Below are 22,961 nucleotides of genomic sequence, written 5' to 3' on the forward strand. Positions count from 1 at the left end.
TTAATGGTGCTTTACGACTGCATTGCAGTCCTTCACGCTTCCCCAGGAGTGGAAAGTTGTCTTAAGTGAAGGTTAAATGAGAGGCGGTCGCAAAGCAACAGCTGGATTTGTGTCAGCGGTAGCAGCGACGTCACGTGTTAGTTCATACATGGCAGTTAAGCTCATGATCAAGTCGTGTGAACTTTGTAGCAACTTGACGTTCTACAAACAGATTGTATTTTGATGGCCCCCACACAGAACTATGTGGCAGAACTCTTCCCTATCCAGTGGTCTTTGAGACACGAGAAATATTCACAGGGCAAAGAAAATCTAGAAAAAGGTTATCTGAAACTTAAAATGTAAAAGAAGAGTCATGAGATACTCTGTATTGTACACAGAGGTTACAAACCATTCCTTTAAGTACTCCCATCTATTAAAGAAGAAAACAAAAGAGGGTTGACTGGAACCAAAGGTGCATCAGAATAATTCCATTCTATGCGACATATAAGGATCCCGAAATGCTTATCCTACAACTCTTTTATGCATGCAAATTTCAACGGACGTTAAGCAATTATTCCAAACCTGTAAAAAAAAATCGAATTAAAAAAAGTTGTTCTTCCTCCTGGTTAATCTTCATCTTCTCATCAAGCATGGGTTGACCTGGGGATTACTAAAGGAAAATGAAATCAGCAAAGAAGACAAGGAGAAAACCAGAAATGGGAGAGAGGTTGATTTACCTGAAGAGATTTTAAAATGGCAAAAACCAGAGCAAAAGGGCAGAGAGAGAGAGAGAGAGAGATAGCTGGGGATATGTAATTTGGCTCCCTTTGCTTCTTGCTCTATTGGCAGATGGAAGGATTGCATTCCAACATTTGAATTTCAGTCCCTCAGTTTGACAAATGTTAGCAGGTACACTAAGCTAGGCCAAATCACTTAGGGAGGGTTTCTGGTTATTGTCCAATAACAAATAAGATACTTTTTCAAAGCAACAACTTTCTACAAGGTGTTAAATAGATGGAGAAGCACTCTCTCCTTGCCCAAATTAAACCAGACAGCAGAGATACTCTTTTCATCTTTTTTTTTCTTTTTACAAAACAAACAAAACCCTTCTGCAAAATGACCATCAAAAAGCTACCAAAAATTGTTCTTACCACAAGGGGAAAAAAAAACCCACTGAAAAGTATTAACAAAAATGAAAGATGAACTTGAAAAGAAAAAGATGACAATTATTGTGCAACAATATTATGCAGATAAGGAAAACAGTGCTATACTTCAAAACCTGCCTTTTCTAACATCTAAGAAGTGTATGAACATACATGCCAACATTTATGGTCACCTTGATGGTAAAGAATAGTATTCTTTGTAGTGCACTGTTCCAAGTCTTTGGCCACAAGTCAATCTGCTCTGGGAAGAGTCATAATCAGGTTCTGTCCTGCCAGGGGCATCCTGTCGCCTGGGCTCTTCCCGAGAAACTTGCCCTGACTTCACGGCCCTCCCAATTCAGCCTTCCATCTCAAGAACTGCAGCACCATCGGAGGAAACGGATGGTGGAGGAAAAAACGGGGCCCTTGTGGGGAGCTAAAGCAAGTTTGGAGGAACAGTCATCTGGGAAAGTTGGGTGGGCAGGGGGACTCTCATCCCAGGCTCCTAAAGGGATTGCTTCACCTCTTTGCCCTCGGTCTGAGCAAGACAAGAAATCTGCGACCTTGAAATCAACTCACCGCCTTGCAAGCGGCAGCAAATTTGTATCTGCTGGTATATGGAAGATTCTTTTAAGCAGGGACACTGAGCAATTGAGAACTGCTATTTCCCCCCAAACGTTTGTGAATAATGTTCATTATCTACAGTGGGAAAAGAGATACCATGCAAGTGATGAGTACTGCATCCTTTTAAAACTTTAAATTCTTTTTTTTGTCATTAGTGAATTTATATTTCATATATATATATTTTTGATGTGATACTATCCACTCAAGATAATACAACCTTTTGTTTTTATATTAGCAAACATTGCAAGAGTTTAATATTCTTGAATGTTTCTCTTTTATACTTCTAAAGAGATCAAAATAAATTAAAGGTTTTGTACATAATTACAGAAGTAGTTAACTTATTTTATCTTTTTAGTTTAGTACAAAGATATCTGCAAGTTCATTGCCGAAATACACCTTATTTATAAAGATCTGCTCATTCTAACACTAATAATCAAAGGCTTTTTTTTAACCTCTGAACTTCAGCATTTCCAGGAGAGAAAGCTGTTAAAAACTCTAATTTTAGAAGGTGCTGTTTTGAGTATTTTTCTCGTACCTCAATGTAGCTTCCTAGGCGAATGGAATAGAAAACCGCTTAAAATTAGTAATGGATCCATAGTGAGAAAAGTTTGTTTTTATACAGACATTTTAAAAAGAAGCAAACCAAAACAATTCAGTCATATCATGAGCTGTTCAAAAATATCCATGTGTGGGTGAATGGCTAGGTGGGGGCAGATTAAAAAAAAAAGCTAGTTCAGTTTAACATAAGATACAAAGCCTATTACTTAGAAAGCAGTATTCATCCCAATAAGCAAAAAATAATCTTATTTTAAAAAGTCTAGTAATGGGCTTTCCAATAAACCAAAGGCAGTACCCCAAAGTCCTTCTGTGCTAAAATGTAGTGGTAAAAGAAACATATTTCACATTTTTATGTCCTGCCAATAATGGGTACTTCAATAAGTCCTAAGAGAAAGAGTTCCATTCTGAAGACCGTTACTTGTACATTGTTTAGTGTACATAAAAAAGTGTTTTATACATCTAGAGTCCAGTCCATGGGAAACCTTAAAGATATAAGACTACATATTATAGGCCACATAGATTGGATCTAACTGGTCTGCCAAAAATCCATCTCGTAGGTGCATTCGCTGCTTCTCTCCACGGGAGTTGATAGGGATGACTCCAACATCAACCACTACCACGACCCCAACAATCAGGTAGTGTTCCTCCAGAACCACATTGGTGACCAAAGGAACCAGGTCTAAGGCTTCTTGCTCTGATCCATCCAGTTCAACGACAACAACCAACAAATTTGTCCAGGTAAACACCGCGCTGGAAGGTGATGGGGAAAATTATATCAATAAACTCCATGCATGGGAAAGAGGAGAGAGAGAGAGCTAACATAATTATTGCACTACTTTGGAAGAAGGATAATTCTAACCTGGAAAAATGTATTGATAATACATGAACTTTCAACTTTAAATTGGGCCTGTTATTAAAGAGGGGCAGAGAAGAGGATTTTCAATCAGTTTGGTTAAATTTCCTGGAGCTGTTCAATGCCACCCATCTCATATCTATATTCCAGAATTTATTTATTTATTTATTTATATATCTATTTCTGAGGTTCTCGCGGGTATTTGTATGTGTATCTTTGGTTATTCGGGTTTTCTTGCGCGTAAAATTGGAAGTATCTAGCAACGTTTGATGAAGTCTCATTCATCATCTTCAGGCTTGTGTCTTCGGCTCTGAAGCACAGAGCTGAAGACACACGCCTGAAGATGATGAATGAGACTTCATCGAAACGCTGCCTCAGATACTTCCAATTCTACGCACAAGAAAACCCAATAACCAAAGATACACACACACACACACATATATTCTGGAATATAGATATGAGATGGATGATATATAGTGTTTATATAATTTAATATAAACACTGTTTGACATTGTTTTTTTAAAAAGCACAAGCAATAGTGTGTGTGTGTGTGTGTTACACACACACACACACACACACACACACACACACACACAGTAATTACACCGTAATTTTTTGCTCCTTAAGACACAAACAGGTTTAGAGGAGGAAAACAACCAAAAATTTGGAGCAGCAGTGTAGTGAGGGCAGGAGGCAGAGCCTGAGAGGACCACAGTTAGGTGTCCTCTCATGTGCCAGCTCTGCCTGTTGACTCCTGCAGTGCAGAAAAGAGACAGAAGAGGCGGGGCTTAGTACTGTAAAAGGACTACCCGGCTGCTATTCACCAAAGGACCAAAAGGAAAAAGTGTGTCTTATGGAGCGAAAAATATGATATGTGTATACACATACACATACACACACACACACGCTTGCTGTTTAAAAAAAATTAATGTCATAGGCGGTGTTTATATTTGTGATTCTATTAGCTTATTTGTTTGATAACTGTTTTCCATCTTTCATTAGTAAAGAAAAAGAAAAAAACAACAACATAGGCATTGAATTCATCAGTTCATGGTAAAATGTAAACCAATTTGTTTAATCTGTAATGCAGAGCTCATGGTGGCTATTTTCTTTAATGGAATTGTCCCTAACTGCCTCTTTGGGGAAAATATGCAGGTCCTGAATGCAAATGAAAAATAAATATATTCCTGGTTCCCGAAACTTTGATGAGCTGTTTAAATCACCAATCCTACAGGCATTTTTACTCATATGAATAACCCAAATGACTTTTTGGTACACTCATCATTGACTAACTTACTTACGTCATTCATTCAATGAATAATAACATGGCTGCCCAATCTACAAATATGACTTTGACCAACTGACAAAAAATATGAATGTCAAACAAAAAAGTGCAAGTACTGTAGTGCAAGTAAACGTGATCCAAGTGAATTTGTACCCAGTCCAAAGAGGTGCGGCACTGCTCAAACAAATCCATGCATTCACGCAGCGAAACCTGTACCCAGTACTTACCATTCCGTAATGCTTTTGTGTGCTCTAATTACTGATGTCTCTATATCTATGGGATGATACCGCATTCCACGCAGTTCCATGGCTTCATCTAATGCACCTACTACGTAAAGTGCATCATGTCGTTCTGACACCATAAGAGGAAAAAGGAAAAAGAAATAGTTCATTATATAAAACCACACCAGTGGCAATAGAACGATCTAACACTTAATTTATAGTTGTTTATCTAATTTAGATGAATCAGACCATTTTTTCTTCCAAAGATCACCTCAAAATCACAAATTTCACTCTATCCAAAGTAGTCCATCTGATTCATATCATGTAAGTCAAATGTAATGACATCATAGCCTAAAGGACAAAAATGCTGCAAATTATATCGTTTGTAGATAATCAGGCTTCATGTATACATCTTTATCCTCAAATGAGATGTTAAACTGAGTTTTACTAAATTCCATATGTCATTCATTTGGGGTAGGCAACCTTTTACTAAGCAGCAACTCAATTTAATTCCTTTTTAGTGTGATGAAGGTTTAGAATTGCTTCTGGATTCTTTTTCTCAGAACCACCGATGTTCTGGTAGAAATGGAATACAGAAGAAACTATGTCACACATTTGGATGAGCCATGATTTCTATTTTTCTATTTTAGAAAGAGAGGGGATTGACTCTGCTATGCCTTTTGTGCTTGTTTTAGTCTTTACACCGGGGATTCCCAACCCGTTCCGTGGACTGGCACCAGTCCGCGGCATGGCAGAAACCAGTCCACATAAACAAGCAAAGCCCCATCAATGGGATGTGGGAAGCATGAGAAACCATGCCCCCTCTAGCCCGTTGTAAACCTCTCTCCACAGAACTGGCCTTTGGTACCCAAAAGGTTGGGGTCCATTGCTTTACACTACAGAAGGGCACATCTTGGTTTCTGAGGCCCACCCTGGGGAATGGAATTCTGGATCAACATAAATGTGGCCAGGAAAATGACTCAGTTTGCTTTGCTTTTACATTTAATGAACATTTAGTATAGTTTATATTATTACTCTCCAAGATAGCTTGTTTAATAAATATATTCTTATTTTTATTCTTATTTTCACATTGAAAGTTACAATTTTGGGAATGATTTAGGGGGAGGCATGTAAAGTAACCGTCTTAGATAATGTACATCTGCACACCAGAGACAGTGCTGGGATGCAAAAAGAGGGTCTGTGTAAAGTAACTTTTTCTAGCCAAAGCATATCATCCTTCTCATCCTTTCTATGTGGTTGCATATGTTGACGTAAACAACAGCTGATAAAATATTGCATAATGTACTGCAACTATGTACCCTCCCCAAAAGCTGTGCTGGGTACGTCATTTTTAAAACTTAACCACAGAACCTACCCCCATTTGCATCTGTAAGTTCTGTTCGTCTCAGGAATCCAAGATAGCCGGTTCGTGCCCAGATAGTTTGTGTGTCTCCAAAACTCAGTCTTGAGTTAAAATGATCTGACTGTAGGGATTCATCACCATAGATTGTAAAATATCCGCTGGCATTGTGGGCGCTGTGAACCCATATCTATGTGAAACAGGAAAAAAATACATATTTTACTTGGAGGAAAGCTTCTTTTGCTTCAAAAAGTTTTAAACCGTTGGTCTTTCCATGACAGGCCTTCACCAAAAGGAACATCAATTTCTTTTCAGATAAGTTAAGGTTTGAGGATCACTAGTAGCCCCCCAATAGTTATGGTTTCTCCAGATTACCACATCTTGCAAAATTTGGCATTCCCCCCCCCACCAAAAAAAAATATCACATGAATGCAGGGAGAACTTTTTTTAAAAAGCAGCAGTACAAACAGCCAACTAACAACCACAGTGAGTGAGTAACGTCAAAAATCATGCATTCATCTGCAACTATGTACTGCAAATACAACAGGTGTTTTCCTGGAGTAGCATCGGATTAAATATAGCCAGAAAGAAAGAGGGAGAAGGAAGAATCTTAGAAAAAGAATTAATTACTCTTAACAATGATAATGCAAAGTAGATACTAATTTGCCTATCATTAATTCTGCACACATTCATTAAGCTGCGTGATGTATCACCTGCTAGGTTAGGCTGCCAAATAGTGCTATAAGAGAAAGGAGTTGACCTCTAATTAACTCCTTTCCTTCGGTTCTGACTTTGGCCCAGTATGGGACTTACCTCTCCAAGATGAGAGTCACCAAGAGGGCCCTTTGTTTCTGGATTAGCAATAATGATACGAACTCCAGGGAGGATCTATTGAAAGACAAAATGAGTCATATTTGGTCAAGAGCCAGGTGGTGCCTATATTGTTTCATGCAACAACAGAAACTTCCCTGCCTCATTTCTGAAGTCTTTAAGAAACACAGCAGGCTTCCCAAAAGGAAAGAAGTGGGTGAAACTTCTCCAAAGAAAGTGACACATTACTGAAGCTTTGTAAATTCATTATTGTGAATTAGCTCTTCACTAAGGAGAATGAATCATCAGTCTTGGTGTTTTCACTTGTACCCCAAATCATCACCACCAGCAGTGCTAATGATCTGGAAAGCATATGGCAAGCACGTATTTTGCATATATAAGGATCCAGATACAATTTCTTACAATGAGTTCCCTCAGGAATTATTGTCAATTAGCATAGACCAGAGAGGAGTCTTATGATGCTCAGATGCACATTCTTTCCAAAATGTGGGGTGGTGGTGAGGAGAATCATGGAGATCAGCTCCAAATCCCAAATTTTCTGTTCATTCCTAATCAACCAATCATTTTATTTTCCACATGTTTTCTCTCTCAATACAGACACACACATCCACCGCAATGTATTTTTTGTCTCAGGAAGACAGAAGCTACATAGCATCTTTCTTTCTTTTACACTCTACTCATCTATTGATCTCCATTCTCACATTTCCTCCTACATCATCTTATTCACATTTCCCCCCAGTTGCAAAGTTTCCTTCCTCTCATTCATACATTTTATCTTATTCACAGAGTTTCATTCAGCTTTTCTACCATGGAGAGTTGAGAAAAAATGGGCACTCTCTTTCTTTGTGGGATAATAGGGAAAGAAAAACAAGATACATTAAACCTCCAAAGTTGCCTGCGTCCTTCAGACCACAGTTTGTCCAATGTGTTACAGATAATATTGATATAAATGGATGAAAAGCTTTGATATAAATAATTTTTGCCAACTTGAGGAAGTCCATGTGGTTTAGATTGTACCCTGAGAAGACCAAAGGCATGCTTGAGATACCATCAAATAACTGGAAATATTGATCTTTAATAGCAAGAAACCATGATGAATCCACTCATTTCACAATCCTAAGTTTCTAAAAGTTAATAATGTGCATGACTCTGCAAGTTCTCAGTGTAAATAATCATATATCTGCATGTATATATCTCCCTTTAAAATATTTGTTTAATCACTCCATTCCGATGGTTAAGAATTTTTATATTTTTACCTTTCCTGATTCCATGAGAGGCAAACTATGGGGAGATCCTCTTTCTACTAAACGCACTCTGAAAATAAAAAAATATATAGAATATTTATGAATGCACACAAACTGCAACACCAGATGTGCATACACAGACCTCTTAAGTACCTCAATTTCAGCCATTGTTAGTTTTGCCCAATTGCTTTCTATTTGCTAAAGGGAAGATCCTGCTTTAAAAAAAAACCCTTGCCATCCCCTTCCTGCTTACTGGAAAGGGCTACTGGACACAACTTGAATTACTTTCAAGTCAGGATGCACAGATTGATATCCCAACCTGTGCATAGCCCAACAACCTTGTACTGTGATCAAGAATGTTATTTAAATTTAAAGCAGGTCAATTTAACTAGCAGGAAAGAGAACTGGTAGGACCATTGTATCCAGAGACAGCTTCCCATGGTGTGTTTGTGTGTTTGCACATGTGTGCATTCGTGTTCTTTCCCTCCTTTTGTTCAGAGGCAACCTGTGTTCAGTCTCTGGCACTTCTGGATTGGCATAGTTCATTGTCCCTACTTCTTTCTAGGTAGATCTCCTAGAAAACCTTCAACATCAGATTACATTAAGAACTACAGATGTGCACTTCTCATTTATCAGTTAAGAAAATAGATCTTTAAAAGGAAGCAGCAGAAGAGGGAATTACAGAGGAAAAAGCAAGAGAGGGAGGGGGATACAATAAATAATTGGAATAAGAAATGGAGAGAAATAATAAAGGAAAAAAGGGGAATTAAGAGAAAGAACCAGAAAATGATGGGACACAGAAAGCAAACAAAAATGGAAAGAAATTATATAGTCAGGAGGATGAGAGATAATGGGTAGAAGAACAGAAAAGGGATTCTGCAAGGTAACGTGTGGTATATAAGAATATAGATTTAAAAATAGAAGAGAATGGAACTGATTTTTTTAAAGGATTATTGTTAGACTAGATATAGATGTAGTTGAAATAGCTATGAAAATGGGAATTTATTATATTAATTGATACTTAATAAAGCGATGAATAAAGTTAAAATGAGCTATGAGAATTGTAATGGAAAGACTATTATCAGTTTCTAAAATTAATTGAATAGAGAAACATTTTTGAAATAAATAGATGATTTAGAATGTAATTAAGTAAAAGAACACCACACGGAATCTGACTCAAATATATATATGCATATGTGATATTTAATAGTTAGGAGATTATTGCTATTAACGTAGAATGTGTTAATTAAAAATGACTATATTATGGTAAATCTTTATAAGGATTTAAAGAGAATAAATTGGGCGAGTGTATAAGACAAAGGGGTGGCAAACTCTAGTTGACAATTAAAGGGGACAACTTTTGGATTATTCGAATTAGAATAACCTATTGAATAATGAATGGAATAATAGTATGCAATAAAATTGCAAATGTGACAGATAAGAGTAATTATGTGTAATAAATATAGAAATGAAATAAGAATCTTAGATAATATTGTAAAACAAAATATGAGAATATTTAAAGAAAAATGAAATAAATTATGATATGAATTGGAATTGGATAAAATAAGTGTAATGAATATAAGAATATTTGAGAATATTTAAAGAAAAATGGAATAAGTAATAATACAATATGAAATTGAATACGAAAGATGAATACGTAACTATGGTCATGTCTGTATTGAAATGTAAAAACCTGGAACCACATTGTTCACCAAAAGTGATGTTTTTTAAAATATAAAAATAAAAATGTATTGAAAAAAGAAAAGAAAACAGATCTTTGTCAGATCCCACACACGCAGTTAGCAAAACATTGATAAAATGGTTGCCTGTGATGCCTATGGGTGCAAAAAGTCAAGATGGTATGCACAACCACACAATTTAGAGTATGCACCTGCTAAAAAAATTCTCAACTTTAACAACCTGAGCAAAATTGCTTTCTGTTCAAGCCAAGATCCCGAGACACTGTCATGAATTTCTAACTCAATATTTCTCAACTTTGGCAACTTTTAAGATGTGTCAACTTCAGTCCCCAGAATTCCCCAGCCAGCATCATCAACACATCTTTAAGTTAAGAAGTTTGAAAAACACTGGGCTATGTCGACTCCTCCGACTGAGAAGCTCAAGACAGTTGAAATATTGCACTAAATTGTTATTCTTAAAGCGAGAGGACAACATTATTAAATACACTGGGATAAATATTAACAGCATTATGTTAAAACTTGTTTAATTAATTTAACTTAACCGAAATACAATTTCAGCCTTGCCCTTCTCTCCTGCTCTTTCCTAGCTATGCCTAATTATGGGAATTTAGTTGCAGAAGCCAAAGGCAGCTCTTAGATTGAAAAAGCTGAAATCAGCTAATATAGATAGGTAAGACTTTGCAAGGAGAAGATAGAGTATGTCAGGGTGGGGTAGACCTAAGAGAGTAGAACTGTTGACAAAAGGAGCGTTGTTATTGCTGATAGTTTTTTCTCTGTACCTCAGCTGCATCTAGAGCTGCTCAATTCTTTTGCCAGGATAGACTATCAATCTATGTGAATTGCTTTTTGACCTTGTAGAATATGTAGCTTTTGTACATCGAAGCCAGAAAAAAAGAATAAAAAGAGTAATTTATATTTATATACTCTTTCAAAGCAGCAATTTCTCAAACAGGTCAATCTGAAAATTGTCTCCTCTTTGTTATCCATGCTATCCCTTTGAAAAATGACAGACTGGTTTTAATAGCTGTTTATTAAATAATAATTATTTATATAGCACAGGATGCTTCCCCTACCAAGCTAAAAATTGTATGTTGGAAGTTACAAACAGCAAGTAAATTGAAGAGGTAGTGCTTCTCATGGTCAAGTCCCTGAGCTTTGTGCTTCAACTGGGATTGAATTCAATGCTCATTTCATTGTACCACCTGGGACTATGTTCAACACTGGCACGAGAGATTTGCAGAACAGAGGCTAAGAAGAGATGACACCACATTTATTTGTGTATCAATGTAAAATAAGAAAAATAAATATAGAACTGTTGGGTAATGCTTTGGATTCAAGTGATTTTGGAAGCAAATGAATGCACAGATAGCATCATTAACCGGGAATATTTTTTTTGTATCCTGTACTCTGAAGCTCCCCTTTCCCCTTTGAATCTCTATTTCTTTCCCTCAACCGTATTCACTTGGCTTCAAACCAGTACTAATTTTCCAATGAGCACAGGGCAAATAGCTAAACCCTCCAATTAATTCTGTACAGAAAAGCAAGATACAATCAAAAGTTGTTTTGTTCTTTTAATAAAATCTCTCAACTCCAATTTAGGTTCTACAGACAAACATAACCACACGAAAGACTGAATTTTTTGTTTTTAAAAAGTATATTCATCCACAAAAGGTTTATTCATCCACGTTCCAAACCTTTCCTCTTACATCACCACATATTGGTCAGAGGTGCACATGAAAACGAAGGCTACAATTTCAACAGGTGCTTTTACCGCAACTGTTGCTGCAAATGTCATTCCTACATGTAGAATTTGCATTTGCTAGGACTACAAAAGGCTGTAAGGGGCATTGTCCATACTATGGGATGCTCATAGATATAGAAAGAAAGAAGGTAGGAATATGTATGTATTTATTGGATTTATGTGCTGCCCATTTTAGCTGGAGACATCTCTGAGCACTTACAAATATTAAAACCAAAAACATTATAAAGATAAAACAGTGATAACAATAATCATAGTTATATTAAAATTATCATTAAGAAATCTCTTAAAAGGGGGATAGAAAGTAGCAGGAATACCACAGAGAGAGGTAGAGTGTTCTCTTAGTTTAACTTCCCCCAGACTGATACCTCTCCCTACCCTATAAATATGGACAGTTACTTACGAATTATGCAAAAGGGTATGATGAAGCTATGTGCTTTTAATTTAATAATATAGAAACACCATCTGAAAATTCAGTTCTTTCAAATAACTGCATTCCTTTCTCTTGTTAAAATATATGCCTTTTACACTTATGTGAACAACATATAGTAACGTCCTTCACCTTCTTGTATGAGTTTTGCAAAAATAAAGTAAAACTTATACCTGTCATGTCTGAGAGCCCTCATGTCAACATACACAGTGGTTGGGTCTGGCCCAGATGTTCCCTGTAAAAAAAATCTTTCAGTTAGCTTCTGAAATAGTAGGTTCTTTTTGTTTCTACATATTAATTATTGTTACAAGTTTAAAACAGCAAATCTGGTATACTGTCATGGTAAAACAGACATCAAGGAACACATTAGTAGGCTACATATGTGTATGTATCTGTAGATCTAATAATCTGTTCCTTGGCTTCTTCCTTGCAAACATAATTTATAGTTGCTCACCTTCCTGAAAATGAGCCTCAATGGAAAAATAATGAAGGATGCCAGGTTTGGCAAATTCTAAAGAAACAGAATTGGCTGAAGACATAAAGGTTCAAGCATGTGATTAAATTTCCTGAGGCATAGATGCAAGGGCTTTATGTAAAGTTGAAAAAGTTCAAAAGCAAAACATTTGATACCAACATATAGAAATGGAGGAAGCATAACCAGTTGTTCTGTTACTTCAGAACGTATTATATTTTAAAAAACAGCACACTAATTTGTTCATAGCCATTTCACCCGCTATAGTATTATTATTTCTATGAACACATTCACTTCAGAGAAGATTTCTTTGTATGAAAAGCCTGGGTTCACACACTACATTGAACCATAGTTTGTTGCAAGCCAAAAACATGTTTTACAAATTACACAGACTGGATTTACAGGAGTGCTATATGAACAAACTGCCTTAGTATATCTGTGAAGTAATACAAGAGAAACTTGCACCTCAGTGCAATTATAAGAAAAAAGGATGGTGATTTGAGCTAAGTACTATACAATGCAACCCAGGACAGATTATTTGGATTAGAAACCAGATGCATTAAACCACATTGCTTTCTAACCGCCTTTAGGTTCTATTGCAACACTGGCCCTGCAAAGCCACTTCACATGTTTGGAGATGGTTTAAGACTTAAAGTGCCCAACCTGCCCTGTGCAACATGCTAAAAATGTGCATTTAAAGGAAGGCACATTCTTATTGGTTTGTTTTACAGTATATATTCTGTTGATTAGGTAAAGGTTCCCCTCGTACAAACATGCTAGTCATTTCCGGCTCTAGGGAGCAGTGCTCATCTCCATTACCAAGTTGAAGAGCCAGCGCTGTCCGAAGACATTTCTGTGGTCATGTGGCTGGCATGATTAAATGCTGAAGGTGCACGAAATGCCGTTATCTTCCCACCAAAGTGGTCCCTATTTTTCTACTTGCATTTTTATGTGCTTTTGAACTGCTAGGTTGGCAGAAGCTGGGACTAGTAATGGGAGCTCACTCTGTTATGCAATGCTAGGGATTCGAACTGCCGACCTTTCTGATCGACAAGCTCAGCGTCTTAGCCACTGAGCCACCACGTCCCAATTCTGTTGATAGAAACTCCTAAATCTGGTTATGTCTAAAGAGGAGACAGCTATTATAATGGGAGCTAGTTTAGTATTCCAGCTTCAAGTTTGCTTTCAGCCACAGATGCTCGCAGGATGACTTTAGCTCAGTCACTCTTTCTCAGATCAATTGCTATGGTGGGGAAAAATTGGAGAGGATGCTATATATGTACTGCCTTCAGCTCCTGAAGGAAAGTTGGACAATAAAGAAATGACAAACTATCTACAAATGTTTTGTAGATGTCTATGGACATCTACAAAACATTTGTAGGCTACTTTTCCAGGCTACTTTTGGCACTTTATTTCTTATACTCCTTTTAAAAAAATCAGGTTCTATGCTAAGGAAAGCAGGAGGCATCTTAAAAATAATGTATTAAACCAGCATCCCATCACCAGGAGGGCATTACAGAAAATTACAGGAGGGCATCACTAGGCAACTTGGCATAATGTCAACACATTGTATTCTTGTGTTGGCATCCAGGGGTTCAACTCTCAATATACTAATATATTCAGTTGCAGAGTAACAGACTAGTTAGTGCTCAGAACGGAGAAATCCATTCCCATTATTGAAGAAAAGGAAGAGTGGGAGAGACGCACTCTATAAATACAGGTAGTCCTCAATCACAACTGAGTCCAAAATTTCTGTTAAGTGAGACACTTGTTAGGTGAGTTTTGCCTCATTATGCAACTTTTCTTCCATAGTTGTTAGGTGAATCATTGAAGTTGATAAGTCAACAACCTGGCTGACCCATTACCCTGGAGCACAGCAATGGTCATAAATATGAGTCATTTGGCCAAGCATCTGAATTTGGATCACAGGATCATGGGGATGCTTCAAAGATCATCATTGTGGAAAATGGCTATAAGTCACATTTTTCAGTGCTGTTGTAACTTTGAACCATCACTAAATGAACTGTTGTAAGTCGAGGACTACCTGTATTACATTAGGAACTGTTTTCCTGATTGACCACAAGCAGTTTACTAAGTTCAGTTGTGACCATTTGTACATTAAGGATCATCATACCTGGGTGTTGTTTTTTTAGAACACATTCCCAAGTATGTTACAAAATGTTGATTGACTTTGGATGAAGACTTTATCTGGATAATAGCTATTAATTATTTCATTTCTTTGCACAAAATCTTATTTCATTGATGTTTCCTGGCCAATTTTGGTTATTGCAGTGAAACATACAAATCATGCATACATTCCCACTCAAAGATCTCCGGATTCCATCTAGTCTGTCCATTGCCAGGTGGATATTTTAGGGAACAGGTAAATTCCCTACCTGCTCGCCCAGTTTCCCCAGCCCATGCGGCTACAGCGGCAGAAATAGGGGGAGATGGGGAGGAGAGACAATATCACATGAAATAAAAAAAACCAACAATGAAGATAATAATAATTGAAAAAGAAATGGAAGTTGAGAAGAAAATAAATAGAATTATGCACAGAGTGTAATAAAACAAAATAAAAAACCATGTCCGGTCTAAGGATTTTATAAACTATACATTTTATTACTTAAAGATCTAGAAATGAAAATAACATGGAGGTGCCATTTTAATAGAGCAAACAGGAGAGGCAGACATATGTAGTCCTTCCAATTTTTAACAAACACAAGTTCAGCAGTTTAAGAGACATTATAGATACTATTATTTGAGGGCATGGTGTGAAACTCCGCTTTTCAGATGAAATGTGCCATACTATACCTCCACATTTCGATAATTGCCATACCTTTTTCAAAAGATTAAAATGAAATGGAACACTCCTTTGTTAATCCTGAAAAGCACATCTGTGTGTACAGGAAGGAACAAGTCGTCCATCTTGAGAGGAATTTTCAGCTCTTACTTTTCAATGGATAATTCTAGCATGACCACCTGCCTTCCATCACACACAAGTTTGCCTCTATGAATGAAACGGAGCCAGGAAGTTCTCTATTCCCCAAATTGAATTTGCTAAGAAATTTTAGTTATAAGGATGTTGCTTCCTAAGGGCAAAAAAACGGCACACCCATATCCTCTGCTTCATTGAGAGTGAAGGCAGATTACTAGAGTATGAAATTAGCTCCATATGGTGTCTGAGGATACTTTTATTGAGTGACTATTGTTACAGAATCTTGCAAGTCTGTTTGTGCTGTATCTCCTTCTTTTTATATGTCAGCAAATTAGAGAGGCATCTACCTGAGACACTTCTAAATGTTACCCTGTTTTGGAGTTATCTTGGGGATCGGCAATAGAGCCACTCTGGCAAGGTCATCTCTCCACAATAAATTTCTCATTTCTGCCTGTTGCAGTTCTACTATCCAAATCAATATATGTGTCAGGATTCTGGCACTTATTCCAAATAAATTATGAGCCTCGAGCTACACTCCCCAAACTAAAGAGGATTTATTTGAAGTTAACATTCTACGTCCGGCACAAACCAGGGCTTAGCCAACTCTGAGATACGTAATTCACTGTCACCCTTGATCGAAGAAGTGAGGGGAGCCAAATGTCAACTCTTAAAACATTTTGTATACATGTTTTATAGTTGACAACAGAAAGAAAAGGGGGAGTTTCAAAGAGCAGGCAACAGTGTGGAATTGAAAGTACATTTCATTCCTATTTTCTTCAGAGACTGATTAAATGACTGAAGCTTCTGTCGCAAAATAATCTAATTGGAGAGCATGATTTATGATTCTTGGCTATGGACGTTTTTCATTGGATGATACACCCAGAAGGGTGGGGGGAAAAGCAGGATCAAGGGTCACAGTGAATTACGTATCTCAGAGTTGGTTATGCCCAGGTTAGTGCTGGACGTAGAATGTTAATTTCAAATAAATCCTCTTTAGTTTTGGAAGTGTGGCTTGAGGCTCATGATTTAACTGGAGTAACTGCCGGAATCCTGACAATATGTACAGCACAATCCTAGAAAGTTTATTCCAGATGGACAGTATACAGGTAGTCCTCGACTTACAACAGTTCATTTAGAGACCATTTGAAATTACAACGACACTGAAAAAAGTGACTTATGACTGTTTTTTCACACAACTGTTGCACCATTCCCAAGGTCATATGATCAAAATCCAGATGCTGGGCAACTGACTCAAATGTATGATCATTGCAGTATCCCAAGGACATGTGATCAGCTTTTATGATCTTTTGATGAGCAAAGTCAAGGGGAAGCCAGATTCACTTAACAACCTTGTTACTAACTTAACTGCAGTGATTCACTTAACAACTGTGGCAAGGAAGGCCGTAAAATGGGGCAAAACTCACTCAACAAATGACTCGCAGAGAAATATTGGGTTCAATTGAGGTCATATGTTGAGGGCTACCTGTAGATAAGATTGAATAATTTTCAAAGAAAATTTTCCAGGTGAAAATACGTGGTTTCCCATTACACAGAATTTTGCATTCATCAAAGATCTTTTTGCAGGGAGTTCCTGGATCTAAGTATCATAAAACGCAGTAGAATACAGGAAGAATAGCTGATCTACCAGGAACTATTAAGATCAGGAAATAAACTCCTAAGACTTAAGATCTGATCCTTGTGGAAAAGTTGCACCTAGAAAATATCAGATTGTCTGTTGTTCTAGAATTTGTCAATAGCAAATTCATCGTAGCTGTTACTGACTTTCAAAGAAAGAGATTATTCTAACAATGACGTTAAAATAAACACCTAAAGCAATACCAAGATACCACAGGAAACTTCTAATTTTGCAGGTTTATAATTGACAAGCACCGTAGCACAATCTCCTTTCTCACTAAGAAATAAAAATTTTAGCATAATGTGTCCATATTGTAAATGCTTTTTTAGAAAGATCAATTAGTATAATATCAGTATATATGCATGGATTCATGCATGTTGCTGGGCTTAAATATTCTTTACTGCATTTTATTTGTCATTTTTATGACCCATCCAAATTGAAGCCCTGGGCTAGTGTACCAGAAATTATCATGAAATTTGGAATGAGAATAAACTGTATGACTTAAGTAAAACAGGCAGTGCTTGTATCCTTGAATGACTTTGCAATGCTTTTGATATTTTTCTGAGGCCAGCAGGCTTCACTTCCATTTAGTATGTTGTCTCAGCAAAACCGCATCCTGGCAAGAATGCATGGTGTGATCAGAACGGCTGCATCTCTAGGATAATTTATTATTGTTCCCGCTTATGTCCTGGGTTGGGGCACTAAGATTTAGAACTGAAATAGAATGCCATCTACCCTTATGAAAGAAAAGAAGTAGGGAAAAAAATCTGGTTATGAAAATCAGAGGATTATAAAATCCTAGAATGCATTCAGGGAAATAGTGTAAAATCTGGCCAATGGCATATTTAAATGTCTGCTCACTTTACAATGCCCTCACTCTTGGCTGAATAAATATTTAGGGAATTGTTGCCTAGTGGTGTGCATATATATTTTCTGAAATCATATTGTGTGGAGAAAGATCACGAGCCATGTGATATCTCTAAGTGATGTGACTGTTGGAAACTGGAAACTAAATTTACAAAGAAAAGAACTCCAACAGATGTCCAAAACTAATAGACATATATACGTAAATACTAAGAAATTACTATAAAAAAACTCCAGGTACATCTCATTCTTAATGTGTAAAAATAAAATGAAGCAGAAGATGGAAACTATCAGAAAACAAAAATGTAAAGGACAACAGGAAAAGGTAATGTTTTCCCTAACCAAATACATTTTTATTTGAAATGGATGAGATTCACCTCCAGTTCAGCATACTGTAAAAAATAATACAAGCCTATCTTATAAGACTGTAAAAATAAAATGTTTATAAGGTTTACTACAGTACTATGATTGCAAATAGCTTTTTAATTTCTAAAATAGGATTACAGGGAATCCTCAATTTATGACCATTCATTTAATAACAGTTTGAAGCAATGACAGGCTTGGAAAGGTTGTTTTATGGCCTGTAAAACTCTTCTGTGGCAAAATGTGCCCCCACACAGTCACATGACTGTGATTTGGGTGCTTGGCAACCCCTTTGCACTAACAACCAGTTGCCAGGAAGTCCACTATCACGGGATTGCTATTTACAATCTTCTGCAATCTACCAGCTCCCCCAGAAAGTCAATGGACAGCTGGCATGGAAGGTTGAAAGCTGCTGCAAACCTGCCCCAAAGACCCCATCTTATTTATTTATTTTGGGGGAGTGCTTGGGGGGAGGGGCTTAACTGAAAGAGCTCCCTACCAAAATCCAAGCAGACACAGAGCTGAAATCTACAGAGCAGAGAGCTCTTACAGCCAGCCCTCTGAAATGGAAAGGCAGCATTGTAAGATAAGGAGTACTAAGTGCCTGGGGGTTGGGGAAGAGCTTGGAAAACCTTGGGCAAGCAATGGCAAGTATCTTTCCTTTTAGAAACTGAAAATCCTCCCTCAAGATCCAGACCAGGCTGCCTACGACTACCTTTATACTCAGCTGCTTGGATTTCACAGGGGAAATTGTTAGCTCCTTAATGGAGACATACTCAGGCATGGTCTGCCCTGGGGCTGTAGGAGTGCCCTCATACCATCCCACCCCGAGGCATCCTATACTACTACCTGGAACTCTGTCCAGTTAGTGAAGCAGTCATGTGACACCATTCTGCTTAATGACCAAGATTCTGCTCCCAGTTTTGCTTATAAGGAAAGAAGTTATTATATTAATACTACATTTTGTAATTGGTTTTTACCTTCAGGACAATATAAACTTCCAGTAGGGTTGGACCAATGGTGGGATTCAAAAAGTTTCGGTGGGCATGGCTTGGTGGATGCGCTTTGTGCAAGTGCACACACTTTGCATGCGCGTGTGCGCCAAACGAGCACTTTGTGCAGGTGCAGAGACGTTTCAACTCACTTCCTGCAAGCCTGCACTCTCCCAATCGCTTCAGCAGCTGCTGCATGGCACTCAACTGCGCCGCGCAAAGCAGCTGCGCTTCGAAAGCAGAGGATAAAGGTAAGTATGGCAGCCTAGGTGGGTGGGTGAGACCAACAGCAAAGTGGCGGAAAGAACTGGTTCAGTCTCCACTGCTCATCGCCGCTACCGGCTCTGCAGAACCGGGCCAAACTGGTAGAATACCATCACTGGGTTAGAAAAAACCATAACATCTAGGAACTCTGGGAGTTTAAGGTATCAGGCAAATATAAGGTTGGGACAAATACTGTAGATATGGACATTTAATCCATTTCTAACACCAGCCACAATAACTGAGTAAGATTAGAGTGGTTTTCAGGCACCATAGATATTTAAGTCCTTATTCTACTGACAAGATAAAAAAAGATTTTGATACACCGAGCCTAAAGATTTGAGTTGAGTTTTACAAATTAAGTAAATACAGGTATTTACTGTTATGCTTTCATCCTGAGCACAGAATAAATGTTATAAATGTAACATATAAAGAATTATGGAAAAAAACTTATTAACAAAACCAGAAAAGGTGTATGCTTGCTGTATGAAAAAGGAACATCTTTTAATACTTGCAATGATTAACAAAGTAATTAACCAACTTAAGTGAAACCTGGTTGTTTTCCCTTAAGAAACGACTTTTTTTACAATTTTTTCCAATAGGAAAAAGAGAAAGAGAGAGAGCCTTACCTGCAAACATATAGCCAAGTTAACCCTGCAGCCAAAGGATGTGCTGACAGCCCTGGGATGAAGGCCCAGATCTTTAAAAAGCTTTGAAAAAGATTGTGTCAGAGCTATTCGAGGTCGTTCTTCTGCCACAACCACACATGTCCGCACCCTTGACAAGTCCAGCCCTCTTGCCTGGAAACAAAGGACAAACTCAGGTCATCCCAAAAGTAGTGTTGACATTTGGACAGATGAAATAGACAGATGAAATTGTGGGGCGGGGGGGAAGTATTTTGGAATAAGTGGAGACATCATTGTAACAAACATAATAGAAGTTTTTTCCTCCCAAATTTTCCAAGTTTCTCAATCTTGGCACTTTTAAAGTATGTGGACTTCAACTCCCAGAATTCATGCTGGCTATGGAATTCCACATATTGAAACTGACAGCATGCTGCTGGGGAATTCTGGGAATCGAAGTCCATATATCTTAAAGTTGTTAGGGTCTTACCTATCTATAATTCTGCTTTAGGGAGAATAGAGTGTTTATTGTTTTTAGTTTACCCATACTACAAGCCACACAAATTCAATATTTAAACTGTGAGCGTGTTTTGAACGGATGTAGGATGGAGCAATAATTATAATGCAACTTGTTAGCCATTTTGAATCCCATTTGTTAGAAAAATGGGAGGAAAGGCACAGATTGGTTTAAAAACCTTATATGCAATAAAATATAAAGATTCTTCAGTGGAAAATTGAAAAATGTGTGAGCTCACATATCAAGCTATGATTTAACTCTGAATAAATTCACACCAAGTGGAAAGTAGAATTCTATTTGCCCAGCTGAAGGCACAGTTCAGTCCTTGATTCATAAAGACAATTGTTTATCAACAATATAAACAGTGCTATCAAAAGGGGAGAAGAAATCCAGGCAACACAGGCTGTGGGGAAAAAGAAAAGGAAGTGAACAAGGATTCCTCACCTTCAAAGATTCTGTTTGTGAACCAAGGCCCTTGGTGCAAAGCTCCATAACCGAGTAGGAACAAAAGGTATCTCTTACTTTATACTGGCTCACAGCCAAGAGCCATAGAGCAGGTGTAGTTTCCAATTCTGAGGGAGGAATTAAAATAGACTGGTGTCCTGAATAAACGCTGTAAAGATACAAGATTGGTTAATGCCATGACGAGAAATCTGTCTTGAGACCAGAATATGTCAAATTGAAAAGTAAATTATTTTTAAAAATTCTGTGAGGAGACACAGAGCTTTTAGCTCAGGTATGGACAATCTGAAGCCCTCCAGATGTTACTCAATTGGTTTCCAATTGCTCCACCAAGAAAAGCCCAATGGTCAGGGATTTCGAGTACTAAAAAAGTGCAGCAACTACCAGAGGGCTACAGTTTCCCCGTAGCTCGTAAATCTTAGAAATCAAAACAGTGGCAACAAATATATATTCCAGAGGAGAAAGTCAAACAAAATGACCTAGTTTTAAATCAGTTTAAGTAAAGACAGACCCAGTGATTTTGCTTATGCCAGATAGTTTTTCAATAGTAGCATGAAGATGGCAAGTTCCCTGTGATGAATTACTATCGCTCTCAAGTATACTCCCTTGAGGAAACAGTCTTTAGCAACCTACAAGATTCTTCTTCTCTGGGCCTCTGGGATTTGGAACAAAACATGGATTGACTGAGCAAATCGTTCAACCGACCAGACTGCTCACCTTATGAAATGATTAACAGATAATGTTACAGGAATATAGGGATGGTAAGGAATGTCCTTTGCATACAAAAGATTCCATCTTTGATCACTGAGAAATGGTTGGAAATCTCGTTACTTCCTTTTTCTGGAATGTCATCATAAGAAATTCTGAGATTTCTAGATAGCTTGTAATTTAATTATTAATTCTATCCCAGGGCAGTAACTCTATTGAATTCTGCTGTATGGTGCAATATTAATGCAATATCAGGGGTTTTCAATTTAATGTATAGAATGTGAAGGATGTATGCTTGTGTTTATTTTCATAGTCATAATGTACAATAAAGATGGTATTTAATTTCATTGTATAAAGTGCAATGACAATAAACTAAACTAAACTAATTGCACCTGATTCCGATTACCTTTTAAAGATCTAATAAGATAATGCTGCCATCTAGATGGTATATTTGCATAAATCCTTTTTTCGCAGAATGAGAGAACTAGAAGATGGCTTTTAAAGTAAGCCACTGAAGGACTCTCTTGGTCTTTTCAAGAATTCAGCTAAAGGCATCCTCCAACAAACATACTATCTAGATCCTATTTGAAACATACTAACTCTAGAGGGAATTTCTAATCTTGTTTTATTATTTTGTTTTGTGAATTGCTGTTTTTTTAATTAGTTCTACGCCCTTCCTTTTGGTGATATTTGCAGAAATGCAGTGTTTAAAAAAATACAAATACAGCTTTCAAACCATCTCAGGTTACAAACTCACACTTTCACTAGAATTTAAATGTGGAATGTTTCAACCAAATTGCATATATGGTTGAAATCTACTCTGGCTAGCATATGCTACCTTAAACATTGCTTGTTGCACATGCAACAAGGGATGGCTTCAGACATTCCACATAAACAAAACTGTACATTGCTAGATTCAGTATGAGGTATGAACCAATTTTCCGCCAAGGAAAATTTATGTATAACGGATCTAAATGGATCTGGTTTATCAATAAAAGTTCAGGTAGAACAGTACTAGCCTTTCCTAAATATGGAAGACGGGGAAGCCATAGATTCAATATTTTCAAAAATGAGCAGAAGCACCATTTTAAGAACCCTTCCCAGATCAAAGTGAAAATGCTGGTCAAAAACACTCGATC

At 37.3% G+C, this 22,961-nt stretch overlaps 1 protein-coding gene across 8 annotated transcripts in view; it reads right to left on the minus strand.

The window, feature by feature from the left end:
• Positions 1-1,350: 1,350 nt before the first annotated feature.
• The window catches only part of DIP2C (DIP2 acetate--CoA ligase C (putative)), a 350,386-nt gene continuing 328,775 nt past the window's right edge, over positions 1,351-22,961 (minus strand). For 3 of the 8 annotated variants that reach the window (XM_087916235.1, XM_087916233.1, XM_087916231.1), the window contains 9 exons: positions 21,097-21,265; positions 20,142-20,312; positions 14,855-14,884; positions 12,160-12,221; positions 8,110-8,167; positions 6,836-6,910; positions 6,038-6,212; positions 4,669-4,792; positions 1,351-3,053 (listed from right to left, as the gene is read on the minus strand). In XM_087916235.1, coding sequence (XP_087772361.1) covers positions 2,801-3,053; positions 4,669-4,792; positions 6,038-6,212; positions 6,836-6,910; positions 8,110-8,167; positions 12,160-12,221; positions 14,855-14,884; positions 20,142-20,312; positions 21,097-21,265 — 1,117 coding nt within the window. In that variant the 3' untranslated portion in view covers positions 1,351-2,800. Of the gene's footprint in view, positions 3,054-4,668; positions 4,793-6,037; positions 6,213-6,835; positions 6,911-8,109; positions 8,168-12,159; positions 12,222-14,854; positions 14,885-20,141; positions 20,313-21,096; positions 21,266-22,961 lie in introns of those variants that run through there. The other 5 variants (XM_087916232.1, XM_087916236.1, XM_087916234.1 and 2 more) reach the window with 3 other exon arrangements.

The sequence above is a fragment of the Pseudonaja textilis genome, chromosome Z (assembly GCF_049901715.1).
Source record: "Pseudonaja textilis isolate UNSWEBS1 chromosome Z, rPseTex1.2, whole genome shotgun sequence".
NCBI lineage: Eukaryota > Metazoa > Chordata > Lepidosauria > Squamata > Elapidae > Pseudonaja > Pseudonaja textilis.